Source organism: Manacus vitellinus, unplaced genomic scaffold, assembly GCF_001715985.3.
Source record: "Manacus vitellinus isolate BGI_N305 unplaced genomic scaffold, ASM171598v3 scaffold_6_pilon, whole genome shotgun sequence".
In the NCBI taxonomy this organism is placed as follows: domain Eukaryota; kingdom Metazoa; phylum Chordata; class Aves; order Passeriformes; family Pipridae; genus Manacus; species Manacus vitellinus.
This window is the reverse complement of record NW_021940750.1, coordinates 36,868,490-36,890,730: the sequence shown is the minus strand read 5'-3', so window position 1 is coordinate 36,890,730 and position 22,241 is coordinate 36,868,490. Positions and strand designations below refer to the sequence as shown.

Below are 22,241 nucleotides of genomic sequence, written 5' to 3'. Positions count from 1 at the left end.
GAACTGAACAGTTACACTGGTACATACAGCATTTTATTAAAACATACAGCTGAAAGCCAGAAACACGGCCATATTTAAAAAACCAAAGGCAAAAATCAAGCCAACAAGAAAAAGCCTGGGAAGAAGTGCATTAAAATGTATCATTTTTTCATACAGTCATTCTTACTGCCAAGAAACACCTCAATAAAGTTCATAAAATTCAAAAAAAAATTAATTTTGAGAGAAAGCTGATTTCAAAGACTGTTACACTTGTGTTGTCAGTGTCATGAAACACCAAACATGCTTAATGAACCTTCAGTGTCAAATCACTTTCCCATGTAAGTGATCTATGGTCACAGATTCTCAGGAGTTGCTCCAGACACACAACAAGAATAACAGAAAGTGGAAGGACAGCCCAGTTCCTACAGGCTAAACACAAACATTTACACACGTGGAAATATAACTCCTTGCTTATAATATATATGGCTCAATAGAACTTTTTATAGGAAAATGTGGATTTTAAATTGGCACACTGTACACAGCAATTTATAAATGTGCATCACCGAACCACGTGTCAAGAACGTGAATCCTCAGAATTCTTCTGACCTATTGTCACATCATACATTTTCTGGTACAGAGTTTTTAAAATCTCATATTCCTCTTTTTCAGTAGATACCGTTCTTTCATTTAGTAGACTTAATAAAGACTAGTAGGATTTAAAAATAAAAATAAAAAAATCATTGTTGTAGACCCATTCTCCCGTGCCAAACTGTGCCAGGATTGAATGTCTTGAAAGGGTGTGAGTGGGATGTTGCCAGTCATGACCAAGCTCAGCAGCACATAACAGGAGCATCTAAGAGTTATTTTCACCAGATTTTGAACATGTGCACATGTATTCATTCCAATGCAATCCTGCTATATTTAAAGAAATAAAAATCAGCCTGGAAAAACCTGTAGAGAGTGATTATCATGCATCTTCTTACATCTCCACTAGGTGCTGGATGATCAGATTGGTGCACCTCCTTGTTCAAATCAGTATTGAGGTGAACAAAAAGCAAACCACAAGAGGTTTGATCCAGATGAAGAATGCTCTTGTTTTTAGAAGATGGATACAATAAAACCATAAATACATCTACTGTTTTTGTGGGGTGAAAAAAGTCTTGTGGCACTAAGAAGGAAACTGAAGTCCCTTCTTTGAATCTTTGAGCATAAGACAGAAACTGCTCTCTTAAGTACATTTTCCAGGTATTCTTCATACAAACAACAAACATGAACAGTAAAAGCACAACTTGTATTTCCTGAGTACTACAGGGAGAAAATAAAAGCTCCATGATAAGGGGTGAGAGAAAGGTCTTCAAAAATGCTGAGTATCACTCCTAATTTGTTTCTTATTCAAGTGTCAGCCTGCAAGGAAACTCCCTTTTCTAACTAAGTAGGAATCCTTCTAAATTTCCTTGATTTCAAAAGCAAGTTATAGGCAGCATCAAACACGAAGTTCTATCTGACTTTGTGGTTATACAAAAAATTCACCATGGGAACAGAAAACCCAAGACAGGTCTATCCCCAAGAGCCAAAGACAACAGTTGTATCTGTGGAGCATCCTGGCTTATACTAGAAAACAACCTCCTTCAACCACCTCTGTTCTGGTGTTTGTCAAGGCCTGGACAAAAACTTCTCAGTAGAGGGGACCAGCTACTGTAGTTCCAGTGAAGTAAGAAAGCACATGAGAAATCAAGGAAGATTGAACATGTGTAAAATATCTGGGTAGCAGCTGAAAGTCATCTCTTCCCTTTAGCCACAGCAATGGCAAGTAAACTACAAAAATAAAGCTACCTCTTCTTTGCCCATGTTGTTTATTACTGATGCTGCTTCTCCTTCCACGCTTTTAACAGACCTCAAGCTTTATACAGCCTTTTGATTTACTTCCTCCTCCCCAAACACTACAGTCTCTCACTGTTTCAGTACCATGCTGGAAATAACTTTGCTAATGAACTTCTGCCCCTTCCTGCAGAGAGAGATGGGAGAAATGTTCTCCGCTTCCAACAGAAACATTTTAACAATATTAAGACACATTAAAACTGGCATTTAAGTAGACTCTCTACATAGCAGGACTTTGAGACTTGATGGTAAACCTTTCATTTTTCAATAGTTACTGTTTCAGCTGCCTCTCATAAGCAGCAAGTCCAATATTTTGACTGAGGTATCGAAACTGGATCCAAACCATCTATTTTATGCACCTAGAGCAGCAGAGACTGACATATAAACACATACACGTATTTCCACCACCTCCATAGATTGAAAGCTTCCATTGTATATGCTGGTATAGCCTTTTTCTTTTGCAAATAAACTTACACTTTCGAATTCTAAACAAGACCTTTTTAAAGGAATTTTCTTTCAAAAGCAACGTGAAGCCTTAAAGAAAACACATCAGCTTACCTGCAATACAAATTTCTGATCTATGTACTTTTTGGCAATGCTGGGCTGAAATTCTTGGCTTTCCAAAAATCGTATGAAAAACTCATATACAAGCTGCAAAAGAAAAAAAAAATGTGGTTAATTTATGACTTGATTAATCTTCATATTTTAGTATTTCCCTAAATTTTGTTAAAAAATTAAGCACTTATTTTTCCACAGAGCAAAGGTTTAAAAAATGAAAACTTTCCTCCTTTATCCAGCTGCTACCTCTTAGTTAGAATTAATTACACGAGCTTTTTAAGCTGCTTTTGCTTATTTAACTCCAGTCAAAGACATTTCATGACCAAGAACAGGCACTGCCATCTTGTAATGCCTGTTATCATCTTGTAAAGCTTCCTTAAGTAATTGGAAAGCACATTTAAACTGCCCTCTGAACTGCTGAAGTCACATCAAATACAGACATTACAATTCTGAAAGGGTTGGTGAAACAGTTGGAAATATTTAAATTAAATTAGAAACTGCTTAGAGTAGTGTTCTACAACTTGACACACAGAAGAAGAATACAAACCAGAATTTATTCAGAAGTTCCTAACTTACAGTCAAGATTAGCCTCGGGGCTGGAGAAAATCTGCTTATTTTCATGCAATTCCATCTCTACCCAAACTATTCAGTGGGACAGCAACAGACTTTTCATTTAGTGGAGAAAAGGAAGAGTATAAAAAACAGGCAACAAGGAAGTGAAGTGAAACAGAGACTGCTGTGGCCTCATAAGACAGCAACTCTGATCTGTCACTGATAATGAGCTACCAGCCAGCAAATCTCTTTGCTGAACCTTTTCATAAAGAGCAGCCATTGAAAACTTGCTCATTTCTGCCTTCAGTGAGTCTGAGTATCGATACTGAAAGGAGAAAGGAAGCTTAAAAATTACATTTTTAAACAGTTTTAAACTTTTCCATGACAACAATATGCTGCAAAACTGCTGCTGCTGCTACTTTATATCAGTGTTCTCCGACTTCTCCAAGGAAGCAATAGGAAATCAAAAAGGGGGAGAGAGGTTCAGAAATAAGACATGGAAAAAGTGACAGCTTACATAACTAACATTGAATCATCAGGAAATCAATTCCATCGACTCCTCACAAACACTTTGGTGAATTTCTTCCTGACAATGGCAAGTCATCGGGTGGATAAGAAATTCCATCATTTCCACGTAAGTAATGACTTTTAAAACTACAGCACTAGTGTCACTTAACACAAGGTAACAGATATATATGCCTGTGCTGTTTCCAGGCAGGCAGAGCAGAGCTCTTCAGAGCTGCCTCGAAGCTTTTAAGACTCGTATTTTTTGTGAAATTTAAATATAAATGAGGGATGAACCTACATTTCCACAGACTCTAAATGAGAGAGCACAAAAGAGCAAAACAAAGAGCTCACAGGCAAGGATTGTGCACACAACTGTAAAATACAATCCTCGTTTCAGGCTGAGATCAATTGTGCTCCTTTGCTCACAGAAACTCCCAGGCTCCACAAACTGATGTTACTCAGTCAAACTTCTCCTCAGTTTACTAGTACTGCAAGTCATTGTCCTGACTAACACACAAAGGATCTGCATCTGTGTTTTCAATAAAGGAAATTACTGCCTTAATATCAATGATGCTTTCTCCAAACTTAGTTTATGGTCCTGGTTCAAAATCATGGAATCATGGGATGGTTTGGGTTGGAAGGGACCTTAAATATCATCTCACTTCAACCGTCTTCCACAGGTAGAGACACCTTCCACTAGACCAGGTTGTTCCAAACCCCATCCAACCTGGCCCTGAACATCTCCAAGAATGGGGAATCCACAGCTTGTCTGGGCAGCCTGATGCCAGTGCATTCTGAGTGAGGAATTTCCTCCTAAAATGTAATCTAAATCTCTCCTCTTTTAGTACAAAAACCATTTCCCCTTGCACTATCTGCCTATGTAAAAAGTCACTATCCCTCCTTTTTATAAGTGCCCTTTCAGGTACAGGAAGGTCACAATGAGGTTTCCGCAGAGCCTTCTCTTCACCAGACTGAACAATCTCCGTCCCTCATCCTGTGTTTGTAGGAGAGGTGCTCCAGCCCTCTGATCATCTTTGTGCCCTCCTCTGGACCTGCTCTAACAGGTCCACGACTTTCTTGTGTTGAGGGCCCCAGAACTGGACACACTGCTCCAGGTGGGGGTCTCAAAACACCTTGTTTTGACAACTGAAACACAGAAGAAGGGATAACACTCAGCAGTGAGCACCCTGCTACAGATACCTCAAAACAAACCTTGACTCAAGGAAAGGAAGAAGGACTTAAGGATGTAGCTTATCATTCATTTTTCTGAGCAGTTGCCAAAATCTGCACACTTTTGTATAAATATAATCTACCCTCAGTAAAGCAAAACTGCCGGCAGTATCATCCCCATGATGCTCTTGCTGAAGGTGTTGAAAAACCTTTGCACATCAGAGCAGTTTGGAAAACAAAATAATTTTTAAATCAGTGAAGGAAAACAGGATATATGAGGGACCACATCAATAGAATTTTTAAAGAAAGCTTAACATTCTGCAAATATCAGAAAGTTCTCTCCTGTCTCTGTAGGTACTATATTATAGCCATGAAAAGGATTAATAAATGTTAGTGTCTCACAGACTAACAGGGTCTGATTCACAAGTTAAAAAAAAAAACTGAGAAAATTATGAGATATGTTAAGCAATGACAAGCATTTCCTCTGAGGTAAATAATCAAAAACCTGTAAATGCGGCCACGATGCCTCCAAGGTGGGCTCATCTTCTTCTGGATCAAATTCATTGCTGTCACTAGGTGGGAGAGTTCTGAAGATATTGCAAGATACCTGAAAAGTGAAAGAAAGACGGATGAGATCTGTTCTTCAAACAGGCATTAGATTTGAGGGTTGTGTATGTCTGTGCCCACTCTAACAAAGGTCAGAACAGGGCTGAGGAATCTGTCCTTTTACAAACCTGCCACCACAATCTTGGCTTTTCTTCTTTCCACTGATATCCCAGTTTTAGCTGGTCTGTCACCACACCCTAGGGGCCCACCAACATGTGATTCCCAACTCTGCTGAGTACCAATGGGCTGTTTAGGAGTTGTGGGAAATACCATCAACATGTTTTCATACAACACTTGGTTACTTTTCTTTGCGGAGAGAAAATATGAATGATTAAGGTCTCATCTGTCAGCACTTGTTAAGAGCTGCCAGTGCTACTCACACATTAAATGCCTGGACATCTCATGCCAAGTACAGTACTTGGTACTAAATGAAAGCAAATAATAGTATTTGCTCAACACTTAGCCTACATTTTATTTCATGGTTGGTTCGCTTTGCTTAATCTTATTTAGAGGTACTTTGGTGAGACTGCTTGGCTTTGTGAGGTTCATGCTATCAGCAAAGACTGAAGCAGAGTGCTTTCCTGGGTTAATTAGAGTGCTGAATGGAGCGTACAGCTTATTATGCAGCAAATCTGATAAACTGCAAACATGCTGTAGGGCCCTTCCTGCACTTGGAAGGTGATGATGTGCCTCCCTTGCACTCTGCTCCTGCGCATTTGACCCATCTCTAAGCTGGTTAATCAAACAGCTGGGAAAAGCAGCCTGTTATCTCCTAATCTATACATGACCCCTTCACAATAGTTCAGACAAACTAAGCTATTTAGAAAACAAAACCAGTATGCTCTTGAATGTCATTATTTATTTTCCCAGCCTTTTGCTCGTGCATATGCTTTAAAGTTAGTCTGTAAGGCATATTTTCAATATGTTGGCAATTTAGTAAGAAAAGGCACTTTAAAGCCAGAGTTTAAACACACTCCAAATACTGATAAAACCAGATTGAAATAGAGTGAAATATCAGAATTTGCAAGACAAACAGAGCAGATTTGGGTGTTGCATAAACAGAAAGATGAAACAGAAAAGTGCAGGACAGCACGTAAGGATGTTCACTGAACTCAAGGGAAAGACAAAAGAAGAGTAGGAAAAGCAAACCAGGGAGCACAGAAAATAAAAGACGCCACGCTGGTTTGTGCTGGGACTTTTCCCTTCTGCCACAAGAGGGTGTGTGCCACTGCACTTACAGCACCACAGTCTTTCATAGAAGCTCCCACTCTGTATGTAAATCTCGTGTTTTCAAGCCTCATGGCTTTCAGCGTGAAGAGATACAGCACTTGCTGCAGCCCGAGCTGATGGATGCTGAACCCCACTTGCCCTGTATCCACACCTGCCACCAATCACTAGGAGAAGCTCCTTTTCTCCCTTCTCCATCCTCTTCCCCGACTCATTCACTTCTCTCAAGAGCCCCTCCATGAAAAGACATTTCTAGTCTCATGAGAGGTCAGATAACTATTCCAGGAATACACATGTTACAGTTTGTCTTTCTTCAAGGATTCCTGAGCTCATCCTTCTGCTATCAGTGATAGAAAAGAGCAGGGAGAGCAGTCAGAATTAGCAAGACAGAACTGTTCCTCTGGTAGAGCACAGGGCAAAAGAGGGTAGACAGCTCAAAGGATTCCCAAGTAAAAAGGGGGAAATGTACCTTGGATCCAAGCATGTGGGATTCTACAATACTTACTCAAGCATATTTGGTTAATGCTTCACAGTCAAAAAAATCTCAGCTATCTCAGGATTTGGACCAAAGTAGGAAACTAAGAAAACCAAAGACAACTTTTTCTTTTCTGCTTTAAATTTCATTTGAAATAAGAAATTTTTCTGCAAATCTAACCATACATGTATTATTGAAACTTGTACCAACAGATCACAGAAAACCTAAGTATTGATCAGCTGTTTTGTTTAGAACTGGGACAAATACTGAATTATGGCACAAGCAAAACCTGCAAGGAAAAGTACATACTTTCAGAATGAAAAGCCAAACAAAGACAAATTCTTATAAGACTTAATTTAAGTCAAACTAAGCCTCAAGCAGTTAGTGCCAGGGCCTTACCAGCATGCCAAAAGTATGAAGGGTTCAGCAACAATTAGTTAAGTGCCAGCACTGACACCTGGATCTTGAGCTTGGAACAAAACCAGTATGGTTTCCAGAGTGTGCCTACTAAAAACCTCCAGTCTCAAGGCAACTCAAAAGCAGGTTTTTTGCATAAGAAAATTAACATGCAGGAGTAAAGGCAATGACAGCTAGAATATGGTCTTAGTAGACACTTTGCTCTCTTTAATTTTCTTTTTTTGCATTAGAAGTAAGGATAAGCTACGTGGAGCCAAAATGCAGATATTCTCCCAAGGAGAACAGAGAGAACAGGTTATCTTTAAGTGATTTCCCCAGGTTATCATAACTTTAAAAGATAATGTGTGCCATTACAGTTGCATTAATCACCACAACACAGCACGACAGCTCATTTACATGCAGTGTCAATTTATAGCACGCTTATCTAAATCAGTAGCCTCTGGGTGGTTAATGTTTATAACCCTCTAAGGGAAAACCAAAGGCAACAAGTTCTTCCATGCATGAACTGCCCAGCTGTACGTTGGAGACTCTGACAGCCACCACACCAAGACGGGAATACGCTACATCGAATTGGAAAGAATTTTTCTCAGATAGGCATAAGGTACCTATTTAGTATTTATCCCTGGGCCCAAGCAGCATGCCAAAACTCCTTCAGCTGGATAGCTGAATCATTTCTCTTCTGACCTCTCTTGGATCATCAAGCCAAAGGACATCCCTGCCAGCCTGCATATACAGTCCCTGATGATTCTTCTCCCATAGCCAACACAAATGACTATGGATCAATACTGACTTCCATCTGCCACTGGATCAGGAACGTCTCCCAAGCCCAGATGATATTTTTGTAAGGCAAACCAGAACTCTTAATTTTCTAGAAAGTTGTATCATGACAGATCTTCCCCTCTGTCCTCAAAAACATCTGCACGCTGTCCTCCATGACTGTTCCTTTCAGAAGCACACAACAAACTGGATGTAGGACCTTAAAGGTCATCTCATTCCAATCCTCTGTCATGAGCAGGGACACCTTCCACTAGACCAGGTTGCTCCAAGCTCCATCCAGCCTGGCCTTGAACACCTCCAGGGATGGGGCATCCTCAGCTTCTGTAGGCAACCTGCGCCAGCGCCTCGCTGCCCTCTGAGTAAAGAATTTCTTCCTAACATCTGATCTAATTCCAACCAGAAGCAAGGCAAAAACTCATCCAGGCAATTACAATACAATGTCAATTCATTAAAAAGAAAAAAAGACAAGGAAGGCTCCCAATACCCCCATAAAGACTGAGCTGCAAGTTCTGAGCAGATCTGGTGACTGGTACCTGGCAATGCAGAACTACAAAATGATTGATATACAGCTAAAACTATAAAGTTTTGAGAAAGCTCTGGTTTTATCACTGCATTTATATTTGAAATACTTTTAAGAAAGAACTAAGAGGCTCAAGTCTGAAGTCAAAATGCATGCTTTGAGAAGTCCTGTCTTTGTCCCTCACTGGAGTGCTATAAAAATGATAATGCTGTAACAGAAACACTTCACAAATTCAATTGCAGCTGAGCACTCCTACTCTGTGCTGTTTGAAACAAAGATTTTTATCAGTAGTAGTTTTCCTGAATGAAGCCTGAAATGAAAACAAACACTGGGAAGTTTAATATATTCCCTATACAAAACCAGGGTAAGTGAATACCCATGTAGCTCACAGGGAACACCTGTTCTTTAATTAAAAATATGTGGAATCATCCAAATAAACCCCATGTACATACAAAATTGAAACCCAAGTATCTCTGCACACCGTGTTTAAAGTGCTGTGCATAGTAACAACATACATTAACAATAAAATGTAATTAAGCTGTAACATGAAGCCATGCTAACCCAGAGACAACACTGACCCCTGCAAAAGACACTGAACTTGTCCTTCTGAAACATATCTGCATATGTGGGTTTTTTTAATATTGTTTATGGATTTACATGCTCTACAGCCTGAAGCAACTACTGCAGTCACTCAGTCATAATCTCTCTATAAAACTCGCTGAATTGTTCCCAGGAGTTTGACTAAAGTACATTTTACAAACTGTAGTATCTAATCTTATCTTAAAAGATTGTAAATGATTCCACCAGCTCTTCTCCTAAAGTTTTACTACTATTTAACTACAGCACTGCCTCTGATTTCAGGGTTGAATCCGCCTGATTTCCCGTTGATTCTCGTTAAACCACCAGATCACTCTTACATCTGTGTATATATATATATACATATTTACATATGCAGTATGTGTCTATCTATATATAGGTATTCTTACGTAGATGTGACTCTTCTCAACCTCTGTGCTGTTCAATGGAAAATCAGAGCTCCTGAACCCAGGCAGTTGCTGGTTTCTCTGTTTGTTTTTAATGCTGTGATTATTTTTGTTTCCTTCCTTTGACCTCCCACCTGTGCACAAGTGCACTGGGGTATGTACAAAAAGCCAGACCATCTCCCTCTTTTTTCCTGCATGTTGTTGTATTAATTTATTGACATTCACTTCTCTGAACAGTGCACTGTACCACAAATTCATATTAAGATGCTCATGATAGCAATCCACAATGCTCAGGTCCTTTTCTGCACCACTGCTTGCCTGAATACAGTCTTTCAGGGCTTACTATTATGTGCTTTCTTTTTGCCCAGCAGCACTACTTTTGACTTGGCTGCATTAAAATGAACTACACTGGATTGTGAACACAGTCAACAATCCAGATCACAGGCTGGGGGGAAAACAATCCTTCTCATCTTTTCTTGACCTTTAAGTCTTTTAAAATTCAATGAATAATGTGCAACAATTTAGCTCTAGATCAAGGCTCCTACACTTGCTAGTTTACCATCACCCACTTTGGTAGTTGGTAGCAGCTTCCATCCACACAGATGAGCAAGCAGCAAACCTGAGATCCTTGGGCAATGCTTCTCTCGGCAGGGAAAGGCAACAGGAACAAGTTTGTAGAACAAAAGAGCTGGTGCTCAGGTGCAATGTCCACACCGTGTCTGTTTGGAAGGAGGAGTTTCTTTCTAATAATCTCTTGCACTGAAAAAAGCACTAGCTACACTCCAGCAGTAGAGGTTTTGTCTAAAATGAACCCAGATTGCAAACCCTGATACTTCTCATAGAATCACAGAACAGTCTGGGTTGGAAGGGACCTTAAAGATCATCTTGTTCCAACCCCCCAGCCATGAGCAGGGACACCTTCCACTATCCCAGGTTGCTCAGAGCCCCATTCAACTTGGCTATGAACACTTCCAGGGATGGGGCAGCCACAGCTTCTCTGGGCAACCTGTGCCAGGGTCTCACCACCCCCACAGTCAAGAATTCCACCCTAATATCTAATCTAACTCTGTCCTCTTCCCGTTTAAAGCCATTACCCCGTGTTCTAATCTTGTTCTCTATCACATGAATCAAAGTGGATTATGACACTTATGATCTGAATTAGAAGGGTAAGCCCAGATCCATCCCCAGGCAGCACCTCCAGTACAGCTTCTTGCTGCTGGAAACTGGAGCAGACCCAGAGCCAACCATAGCAGGGTACTCTACCAGTAACCCCACTCATCTATCTCCATGTACCTAAGTTTTGAGATGATCCAATGGAAGAGTTATTTATTTAATGTGTGCCCAGCTAATTCTATATAATACAAACTAGCATATCATAGCAGTAGCTCAAGTATCTTGGACAAATTAAAGCACAGGACCAGTAGAAAGAGCCCCTCACACTAGAAAGAGCCCCTAGAGCAGGTACCCCATGAAGTGAAAGCCTGCCAGTACAGGAACTTGAACTCTAGACAGTCTTACAAAACTCATACTGTCTCGGACTCTCAAGTAAAGAACAAAAACAAACAATTCAAAACCCAGCAAAACAATCCCCCAGAAGATTCGTGTTGGCTTGTCTAGAGACACAATGCTCAAAAGGTACGTAAGAGGATGACACGGTCAAAATAGGGTGTGGGGAGATAAAGGAATAATAATAATAACAGTAATAATAATAACAGAAGATAGCTGCAGTCTATATAAGTACTTTCTGCAGCAAGAAACTCTTTTTCCAGTTTATTTCTTTGCTCTAGACCTAGTCACTGTATTATTGTGCAGATAAAGTTTGATGGATGCAAGGCCTAAGTAACCAACTGCAGGAATAACGGATACAGGTAAATGTAATTACACACTGTCAGGAAAAATTATTAGGGACAACTGCTTCAAGAGGAGCTGCCTCCAACTGATTCTTTGAGAGAAGCAGAGAACATCAGAGTCACTTCTTTTAATAAGCATTGTGGGGTTTGTACGAACTAGGTTTATAAAGAATGTGAATAACAAAAACATCTAACAAAGGTATTTGGAAATAATACATAAAAGAAATCAAAGTTAGATTCTTTTCTTCCTTCTACAGAATTGATAACCCTCACACTAAAGAAACAAGAACAGAACTGAAAATACTATGTGATTTTTACCTATTTTTTTTAACAATAGCATGCTTGCTCCATCACTGTTGTACGTACCTGACAACAGTGTTTAATCAAAATGCATTTGGGGGTGCCAAAAGATACTGAATTTTCCTTTCAGCATTTCAGATGGCTTCAAAACAATCTGTTCCACTTCTACTGATTCAAGTTGCGTTTAAGATTAATTTCTAAAATTTTACAGAAGTCCTCAAGTGATATAAAATTTCTATTAGAAATGAGACATTATTTGTCAATTCTTGTGAGAGTCTATGATTTAATTTATTTCTCTTAGGAGTCAAAATGACATTCAGTATTATACTTTGAAATCCAACAGGAATATATGCACAGGAGTTTTGGTAAATCGAAAAGGTAAGACTGGATATAGGTAGCCCTGCAAAAAAATCTCTATCCAAGAACATTTTAATACAGAAAATCCTAAACAGGATGAACATTTAGCAACCAAGATGTCATACTTAGTCATAAGATACAGCTAAAGCTATAGAAAATAAAAAGATTCATAATGCCTATGAAGTCTACAGCCAGAACACTTCCTAAAAATAGGTTCCTTAACATGCTAAAAAAATCATGGCTTAACAAGATATTTTTTATGTTTAACAGGTCTGTCACAAACAAACTCCTGAACAGGCTCTGCCCTCACATCTGTTGAGAGAAACCTGCAGTAAAAGGAATGCAACCCCTCTAGATTTATGCCAGTAGAAAGGAGAGATAAAAGAAAAAAAAAAAAAGAAAAGCAGAATCTGACCTTTAAAACTCACTTTTTTGTGTTTATTTAGGTATTGATTTAAACAAGTTTCTCTCCCTGTGTTGCTCAACACAGTTTCTACACCTCATGACATGTGATGTTTCACTTTGGCTGTAGAGAAATTACAGTCCTATTTTACTTGATTTGTCGTTACAGAAAAGATAAAGATGAAAAGGGAAGCCAAAAGCATCTCAGCACTTAGAAGAGAGGAGAACAATTCAGAACCATTCTAAAAGGTGTATCCCAAAAGAGTTTCATTCCCCATCTCCTATGGGCTGGCAATCGCTCCTGGATGTTTTGTAAACATCCCCAGTAAATGTCAGGGCTTGGGTTTACAATTTTTGAAGAATCAAGTAGGAGAGCTGAAAGGTTGCTCACCAACAATTCATCCAGATTTCTCAGTTGAACAGCTTGTCAATTTTTCCCTTCCAATTTTTTAAATGAAATAAATCAGTTTTCTCAATCTATGTCTTAACACCCAGAAAACACAAAACAGCTCTACTACAGACACCCTTTAGGATACCACAGATAATAACAAACATTTATTTCATTCAACTACCATTGTTTAATCTACCAGCAAAATCAGTACCATTAGTTTAAGCCTCCACATTTTGCTTGGACAAGAACAAATTTTAGATTAAGTGTCCAATTATTGGCTCATAAAGTCCTAATACTGCCATTTCCTTCTTAGCAGAGTGTGGCTTAATTGGAAACGGCCTTTTTTCCTGAGACTTACCTAATTCTAAGCAATGTCATCTGCCCTTCTGAACAACACATTAAACTGCAGGGGAAGCGTGCTGAGCAATGCCCTCCTGAATAAATCTCTCCAGCTCACAGCCATTAACACAAATCCCAATCCCTCTTCCCATCAACTGATATTGATGACAGTGATGAGGCCACTGCAACTTGCTTTGGTGGCCATTAGGAAATCCAATTTTATTTTAGTTTTTTTTTTAAATAACAATTAACATGCCAAAAACAGAGAGATTTAAAGAAGCAGATTTGCACACAGGTTGGCAAAGAGCCAAGTGATTTCACATTTAGCTATATCCAACATCATATCATATGCTCAAGAGAACAAGATGAAAATATGTGATACTGTAAATACAGATAAAGGTTTTAATGGCATAAGTTTCAGATGGTTGGCATAAAAAAATACCCAGGAGTTATGCTGGCTACCACAAATGACTGTTTTTCAAACCCTTATGTCAAAACACCACCACATTTTAGAAGCAATTAAAAGTCTCAGATCTTCTGAAGAATTTTACTGGTAATCTTTTTCTAGCCCAGTATCTACAGAGCCAAATTCCTGTTGGGTCACAAACAGAGATCACTAACATACAGGTACATTATAAAACCTTAAAACAAAAAAAGCCTCTTCCACAGTTATTAATTATCTAAAATGTTCAAAAAAGTAAGATGAGAAAACCCATTAGCCATTAATCCTTCTCCACAAATATCAGTAACTTTAAAAATATCCATTTCAGACTGGTGGCCCTTTTTTTCCCCAGACTTTAAATGATACCAAAACTCACAGAAGAGCTTCTTTTTTTCCCCTTCACCTCCAAATCACAGTAGCTCAAAGGGTCAAGCAGGAAATATTAATTCCTAGACTCATAAACACTACACATAAAGGGAAGAGACCTTCCAAAGGGACAAAGAACACTTGGGCTCAGTTTTGATCAGTTTTAAGATCCTGGTCTTTCAATCAAAACACTCAATGCCATGACAATTGTGGCAGGCAGTCAGTGGGGACACTAATTTGGTCAGGACATTGATACTGCTGTTTTCTTCACTATCATGACAGGTCTGAGATTGTCAACGTGACAGCTCTTTTGTGAACACAGTTGGAGACCCTGGTGAAAATCCCCAAGAGCAGACAAAGGCAGCAGTTGCACTCACAAAGTCAACTGGGCACAGTTAATTCTGTCTCAGATCAAATCTGCTTGAAACAAGAATTGCACTTACTACAAAGAACAGGTTACACCAAACACAAGGCTTCAGGACAAAGTGAATAATGCTGTCTCTTCATCAGGCAGTATGTGCTGAAAACTTACTCTGTATAATATTACAAGCCCTACCTTTCCCTGTAGAGCCCATGTAACTGTGATCAGAATGCTGGAGAAGTCTTGCTTTTATAGGCAAAGACAAGGAGAGGGAAAAAGCATTTTTACCAGATAGCCTATACCTGCAAAATACAAAAAACCTGCAAGCCACAAAGGTCCTGGTGATGTGGTTCAGTAGAAATGCTGCATTAGCATTCGTTGGGATGATCGACAAAAATCATTCATGCATCTCCTATGGATTCACTCACATAAATTCAATACCAGAGCACAGCATCCTGCTCACACAGAATACAACCAAAAAGTATTGGTACATAATAGTGCCAAAAAGTGGTGCAGCACATGCACCAAAACCACAGGCACAACCAGGGGACTCCAGCTGTCCAAGAGTTTACACCTTCATCAAAGCACAGGTGGCTGTTGCAAGCCAGAGCTTCTCACAAAATCTAAATGCTACAACTCCTCTCAGGAAATTCTTTAGGAAAAAACATGTCCCCTTCCCTAAATACTTAAGCATCTTTTTATTTGTAAAAATCCGGGTTTGGGCAGTCAGGGTCACTGGGTAGCCAGACACAGGACTTCAGAATATTCGCAGTCCTGCCCTGCTTTGGTACCATGGCAATGAAGAGGAAACACAGCTTGGGTTCAGCACTGGAGCCCAAATGCAAGGCAGAAGAAAGCAGATTGAAGAATGAAAGGAAGAGAGTACAGTTTTCCATCAAAAATGAGCTAAGTTGAAACTGAATTCCTGAAGCTCCATTAGCAAACATCAACCAAATCCACTTGACACATTCAGGCCGTATCTTTATTTCCAGTGACTCCTCCATATTATAGACATAGACTATATTTAAGGAAATTACTTAAAACCATGCTTTTCAAACTCTTCAGGCAATGCATAATTTCCTTAAGATAAAACTTGTTGTGTGAATTAACACAAGTGACTACAGGGACAGTGTAGGACATACTACCAAAGGGGTTTTGCATTTCTTTCACAGTTCAAGATCAGACTGTTTCACAGACTACAATTCATGATTCAAATTGAACTTTATGAGCAGCTACCAATCAAATTCTTGTTGTTTCTTGGGGCCCAAACTAAGACAACACTAACTTGCAGAGTTTTTATTCAACAGATTTTGCTGCAGTAAACAACTATAAACAAAGTCAACATGAGAATAAAACCTCAGTAACAGAAATGCTAAAAAGAATTACCAAATTCTCTGAAGAGGTAAGTGGAAAAAGTCCCCCATTTTTCTGAAGTTATCTGTGCATCACTGTCCTGTCTGTGCAAAGGGTGTGATACACTTTGTTCATCGCAAGGGATACACAGGAGATTAAAACATTCACAAACCATTTGGATGCAGCACCAGCTGAAGAACTGAGCAAAGAACTAGTCATTCTGTATTCTGACAGTATTTGAATGGTGCATGAGACCACATGCTGAACAAATAACATAACAGACTGAAAAGCACTTCATTCAGAAGATTGGTCCAGTGCAGGAGCAGGAAAGGGCGGGTGAGGGAGAAGGGGAAGAATCTGATCACATAATTATAGGCTTTCTGACAATGCACACACACAGAGAAGCCCTATTAAGATTTTTCCATATACCCTTAAGTTCTGGTTTTTTCCCTTTCATGATTAACTGCTTGGTGGTTCTGCCACAATTTACAGCTATTTTTAAGTATTACAGACGAGCAACACAGCATGTATCTGTGTGTCAGAAAAGAAGTGAGGAGCATATATAATGCAGTGTAAAATCTATTCGTGTTTTTCTTTTTACAGCACATAGCCAGTGGATTCCATGATCACACAGCATCATTAGGAAACCAACATCACCAAATCTATATTTAACTAATTGCCTTCTCATTTAGGTAATGGGTTTTAAGGGTTCTGTATGGTAGTACAGAACAAACACTTTAAAGCAGTGATTGATTTTACCAATCCAATGAACCTTCACCATGTAGCATCTGGTACTGTATCCATTTTTACACTGAAAAACTATTATCTGACCATTTCTATATACAAAGTATGGCTTTATTGCTGAGTAATCTTGCTCACTCTTAACAACAGCTGCTAATAAATCCACATACCACAACCAGGAAATTTTCACACTGATCTTATACAATATTTTTAGCATTTATTATTTTAAAATTATTATCTGTGCATACTTCAAGCTATCTCTGCCTAAAGTAGAGGCAGAGATACTTGGAGAATCTCAAGAACTTGGAGAAGGTTCAAAGAAAGATAAGAAACTTCCAAAAATTATTCTATTATTTATACTGGGGAGGAGAGGGAGGGCAGGTGGGGGGAAACGTGACGGACTTCCATTTTATAGCTGCTGGTTTTGTCCATCAGGAAGCAATCCAGGTTTCTTTTCATAGGTTTGTAATTATAAATAACCATCATCTCCTTGGATTTAATTAAAAATATATAAAAATTAACATTTTTGTCTCTGGAGAATTATCCCCAAGTGATGTCTCGTAGCAAATACAAACCAAAGGCCTCATTTAATCCACCTACTCCAGGTTCAATTTCGCCCACAACACGTAACTAGAACTGCAAGTGGATTTAAAGAGACCATGAGAAAGAAGGAACTCACCATTCTAACTACTTCAGGGTAAGTCTGCTCTGTCAAACAGCCTCTGCTTATTGTAATGTAGTCCACCAGTTCATTAAGAGTGGAGCGCTTGTATTCTTTCATTTTAAGGTCTGAAAGCGTGTCCATGAAGTCAAAAATGACACAGCACTGTTGAAGTTTCTTTAGGAACAGTTCAGGCTGCTCTGAAGATGGAACGTCTATGAAACAAGAAAGGAAATCTTTGTGAGTCTGGCATCTTATTATACAAAACAGGATTTCTTTTTGAAGATCAGTTTCAAAGGAAAGCAGCATTCATACAATTTTTGTAAAACAGAGTTCACATTAACATACGAACCGCTTATGGGAACTGTGTTACCACTGTGTGTTTGAGATCTTCAACACACTGGAGAAGAAATTTAGTCACCACTGGTTATTAGGAAAATAAAGTTCACCAAGAAAGTCCAGGCTTAAGTGGAGAATGCAAACACAACAGCATTGAAGACTTAATTTTACAAAATACCTCTACTTGGAGGCTGGCGTTCACCACTGTTAACTTACACTCCAAAGAAGGATGAAAGAACTGACAAACACATCAAGCTTGATTAATTTATATTTCTAAAAACACTGCATCAATTATAACCCTACATGAATATACATGAACACATATATATGAATACACAGCAAGACTATAATTCCACAAACAAGTTTTAAGATTCAATCATTACCCCCACGTTGACACTTTTCACAGCAAAATTAATTGCACTGAAACACAATGAGGATTTTTTTGCTGTACTATGAACACACAACATGCATCAATAGGAACACTTTCACAAAAAATAGTATGTGCTTGACCAATGAAGTAAGGAGAATGTACTATTCACTACTTTTGCTCTGTTTTCTTAATTCTCAGTAGATAAAAAGACTTAATACAATAATAAAAGGAATGTCAGCATCTTAGTGGCTGGTAAGTTTACCAAATGCATCAAGAGAATACACAGACAGCTTCCTTTCTCCAATGTTCATGCACACAAGAGGCTAACAATAGCAGAAAGTTGCAGGAATGAAATACATATTTTTACTCTGCAAGTTTGCTCTCAGACTGGGGAGAACTTCACTTCCTTTGATCTGCTTTTTTTTTTTTTTTAAGACATCAGCGCCTGCCTCAGCACCAAAATCCTGCAAATGACCTTCCAAGTCACAACATAACATGCAAATGAAAAATTTTGTTGATCTCAACTAGAAAAATTGTAATAGTAAAAATTGATGCTTATTTCTTAAAACTTGGACATACCAGTAAAAAGCCAATCTAAGATGGAATTTCTTACTGCTGACACAAGAATATGTCAAGGTAATACTTGGTAAATGCTGAAAGCTCTTAGTAATTGTATGGTAGTTTTAAGTAGTTTTAAGGTTTAAGTACCATGAATCTGTTTTAATTAAACACAGTGCTTAAATTTAATTAAAAACAGTGCTTAAACACTGAAAGGAATAAACATGGACTGCAGTACAAATAAAGATGCAACGGTTTATTCAATCTTTCCCTGTTTACAGCACTGCAGTAGTGACAGGATTCAAAAGGTAGTGAACTGCATCCTGCAAAGAACCACCAAAATCTTGGTAAAGTTTAATTGATGCTGTTGGGCAGCACACACCAATCTCATATTCATTAGGCCTGGGTAAGTTCTGTGACATCTGTGTCCAAAGGAAATTAGGGTGTAGGGGGCAACGTGGTATAGTTATGACACCACACATCACATCATCAGAATTGTTCACCCCACAGTCCCAAAGGCTACAGTCACCTGTGGCACAGCAGATGCAAGAAACGTGGTCCTGCAGAACCCCAACAAGAGCTACACAGGAGAAGAATCCTCCCCAGACACCTCTGGAACACTGAAGGTCCCCAAACCAAGTCACCCTAAAGCCATTCCACTGGCCAGGTTTCTCTCACACAATCAGACACTCAGAGCAGGCAGAGCTGAAACCTAAGATGAGCCAGGAAGCCAAACTCATTAGCCTTCACCCATTACAGAAAAGAGCACTTCTTCAAGACCCTTCTAAGGTTACAGCCCTACAGAAGATAAAAGGCCTGGGGAAGCAAAGTCCTTGTGACTGCTTTCTTGACTACATGTGTTCAAATAATACAGAGAAGGAGAATGGACTTCAGAATTCACTGTTATTAGCAAGCAGGCAACAGTTACTTAATTAACAATTTCTTCCAAAAGACAGACTCTAAATACAAGCTGCAAAGAAGAGGGGGGGAAATGAAAGTGAAACTGGTTACATTTCAAAAGTATTATTTTTAAAAGTTACACTCTTTCTTATACTATCTATAATACACCACAGACCTTGAAAAGCTGTAAAAGGTATCAATAAAATCTCTGTTGTTACATGGCCATAACAGGGTTTTGGTTGCACTGTTCTACATGACCTGTACACATTTGCTTTGGCCAACAAGGACATTACAGTCAAAGAAAAACAGGCTGAGATCAAATGGGAATCCATTAAGATACAACTCAGTACAAGTTAAAACCAGACTCATATATATGACTCAAGATTACACTCATTTTAAACGGAGTTGGTATTGAATAAAAATTTTAAAATTACTGAAGCATTAAAATAAGCAATAAAAGTTTGTTTGTTTTTTTTTCTCCAGTTAAGTATATGGAAGTGTGGGAACAAAACGAAAAATATAATTAAGTTCTGCTCAAGAAAAACCTCTCTAGAACACTCCATGAAATTCATGGGAGTCTAACTACGTCAACAAGCCATATGAACCATAGGGGCAAACAAAAAACCCCAAACCACAGTCAACCAAAAAACCCACAAACAAACAAACAAACCAACCTCAAAGCCCCACAAAATAAAACCTCACAAACCAATTGTTCTGGTCATATCGGCCTTTCTTTTTTAAGCCAGTTACCACTCACACTAGAGAATAAAACTGCAAGAAGTTTCACTCAGTAATTTTTCTCATTATTCTTGGGAATTTGGAGTGCCTTGGGAACAGGCTAACACCTAATGCCTAGGGGTTTTTTGGACTTGGAAACAGGACAAGTATGGGAATAAAAAAGTAAATTAAAAAATAAGGGGAGTAAAAAATTAGAGGGTCCTAAGACAAGAAAAGGGCAGCATAAATAAATAAATAAAATCAGTATTCCATATTCCCAGCCTTCCCACAGAGATCATGCCATTAGTTGGTTTGGGGTTTTGGGGGGGTTTTCTTTTACTGGTACCTGGGGCACAGACCTACAGAGCCCCACAGCAAAGCTGAGTTCCTCAACACAACCACTTGAAATGAAACACAAAGTTCCTTACAGATGTCTTCAGGGAGCTGATGAAAAACAGCAAATCATTTTCTTCTCAGCAGACACTCAGAGCTTCCAATGAATTCTGCAACATTCTACTCCTGTCCTAACTCAGCGAAACATTCAGGCCCCAAAATTTCCATTGTATCTACTTTCAGATGAAAGAACTGAAAACTGAGCAACTGCTCTAATAAATCTGTGTAAATACATATAACACTTTAATAGCCTATAAAATAAAATAAAAATGACACTATTAAGTGGCATGTGTGATTTATGTCCAGTGCACAAAGGAGTATACATTTATTAAAATCAAAATTTAAAGGAAGATAAACTTCTGTCTGGATGACTTGTGAGAACTCTTTCATTTTCAGAAGGTCCTCGCTACAATTTAATTTTCAAGCTTGTCAGTTTTCTCTTTAGCCATTTAAAACTGCACAGAGCTTTTGAAATACAGTGAATATTCACAGATTCAAGGGAAACTGGCTTAGAGAAAGCAAGCACTAATACATCTGAACAATGATAATCAAGACAGAATCAGAGCCTTTAACAATGTCAGGTTTATAAAGTTATCAGAAAAACTGACAGAAAGTGTTGTATTTTTTTTTTTTCTGACATGGACTAACAATTCACACTGCAAGGGCTGAAGTACTAATTCCAAAATGGCCAAAGCAATTCCGTTTCTCTCTTAATAGCCTTTTCCCAAAATAATCCTGATCCAACCAGCCCGTCCCTTCTCATAAATCTCTGTCTTCTGCATCCTTTTATCAACTAAAGACATAAAACCTGATGGCACACTTTTACTGCAAGTCTCAAACATCAATAAAAACATACTAATGTTTTTACTGCATTCATGCTTTAATTAAAGTAATCCACAAGTAACTCATTTTGGATCACAGAAAGCAAACTGTGCACCAGAGAAACTGCATCCAGAGAACGGAGCTCTGGCTCTCCTCTCCCTGGCAAGGGAACAACCAAGAGAAGGGGAAGCACCTGGATGGGTTCCCTGATCCACTCCAGCGTGTAGGTTTGCAATGAAGGGTATAACGAGGGGAAGTGAAGATGGGGGGAGGGACTGAGATGCCTAAAACAGCACAGCAACTGTGAGGAAAAGCCACGGGATTGCAGACACAGGGCAGTGTAGGGCCCAGAGTCAGAATAAAAGGAGACAAATGATGCAGACTACATAGGAAGCATTAAACACAACTGGAGGACACTCACACGTGCTGCCCTGCACCCACACATGCACTGTCAGAACGTTTATGAATAGTTAAAATCAAAATGCCCTCAGAATAACTACTTCTTCCAGTATATACATTACTGGTATTCAATAGTTTGAAGATGACATTTGCATAAAGAATCTGCATCATCTTCTTGTATGACAGTAAAAGCAAATACCACATTAAACATGAAAAAATAAAAACACAGACTAAAACCAAACTCCAAAATGGGGAAGAGAGTTTAATAGTAACTTTTTTATTCACATTAACTTTAAGCACTTCCTTATAATGTCCCAACATCTGAGAACTCTGTATTCACTCCACTTCTGAGATTGTTTCCTCTTTTAACTAAATGGCAAAATTTCTGCTTTCCCTTTCAACTTAATGGCAAAGTATTTCCTCAATTTTTCTCCAGTTTCCACATCTTCCAGTTACTAAATAAACCTAGGACTATTCTTTTTCTAGTTAAATAAAATCTCCTTGTGACAAAAAAGCTCCACAACCCCAAAC

At 38.8% G+C, this 22,241-nt stretch overlaps 1 protein-coding gene across 5 annotated transcripts in view; it reads right to left on the bottom strand.

Annotated features, from left to right (window-relative positions):
- PPP2R5E (protein phosphatase 2 regulatory subunit B'epsilon) overlaps window positions 1-22,241 on the bottom strand; it is a 77,490-nt gene that overhangs the window by 12,934 nt on the left and 42,315 nt on the right. For all 5 annotated transcript variants that reach the window (XM_018082446.2, XM_018082447.2, XM_029964358.1 and 2 more), the window contains exons 4-6: window positions 17,231-17,427; window positions 5,150-5,251; window positions 2,416-2,508 (exon numbers count right to left, since the gene is read on the bottom strand). In XM_018082446.2, the coding sequence (XP_017937935.2) occupies window positions 2,416-2,508; window positions 5,150-5,251; window positions 17,231-17,427 (392 nt within the window). The remainder of the gene's footprint in view (window positions 1-2,415; window positions 2,509-5,149; window positions 5,252-17,230; window positions 17,428-22,241) is intronic.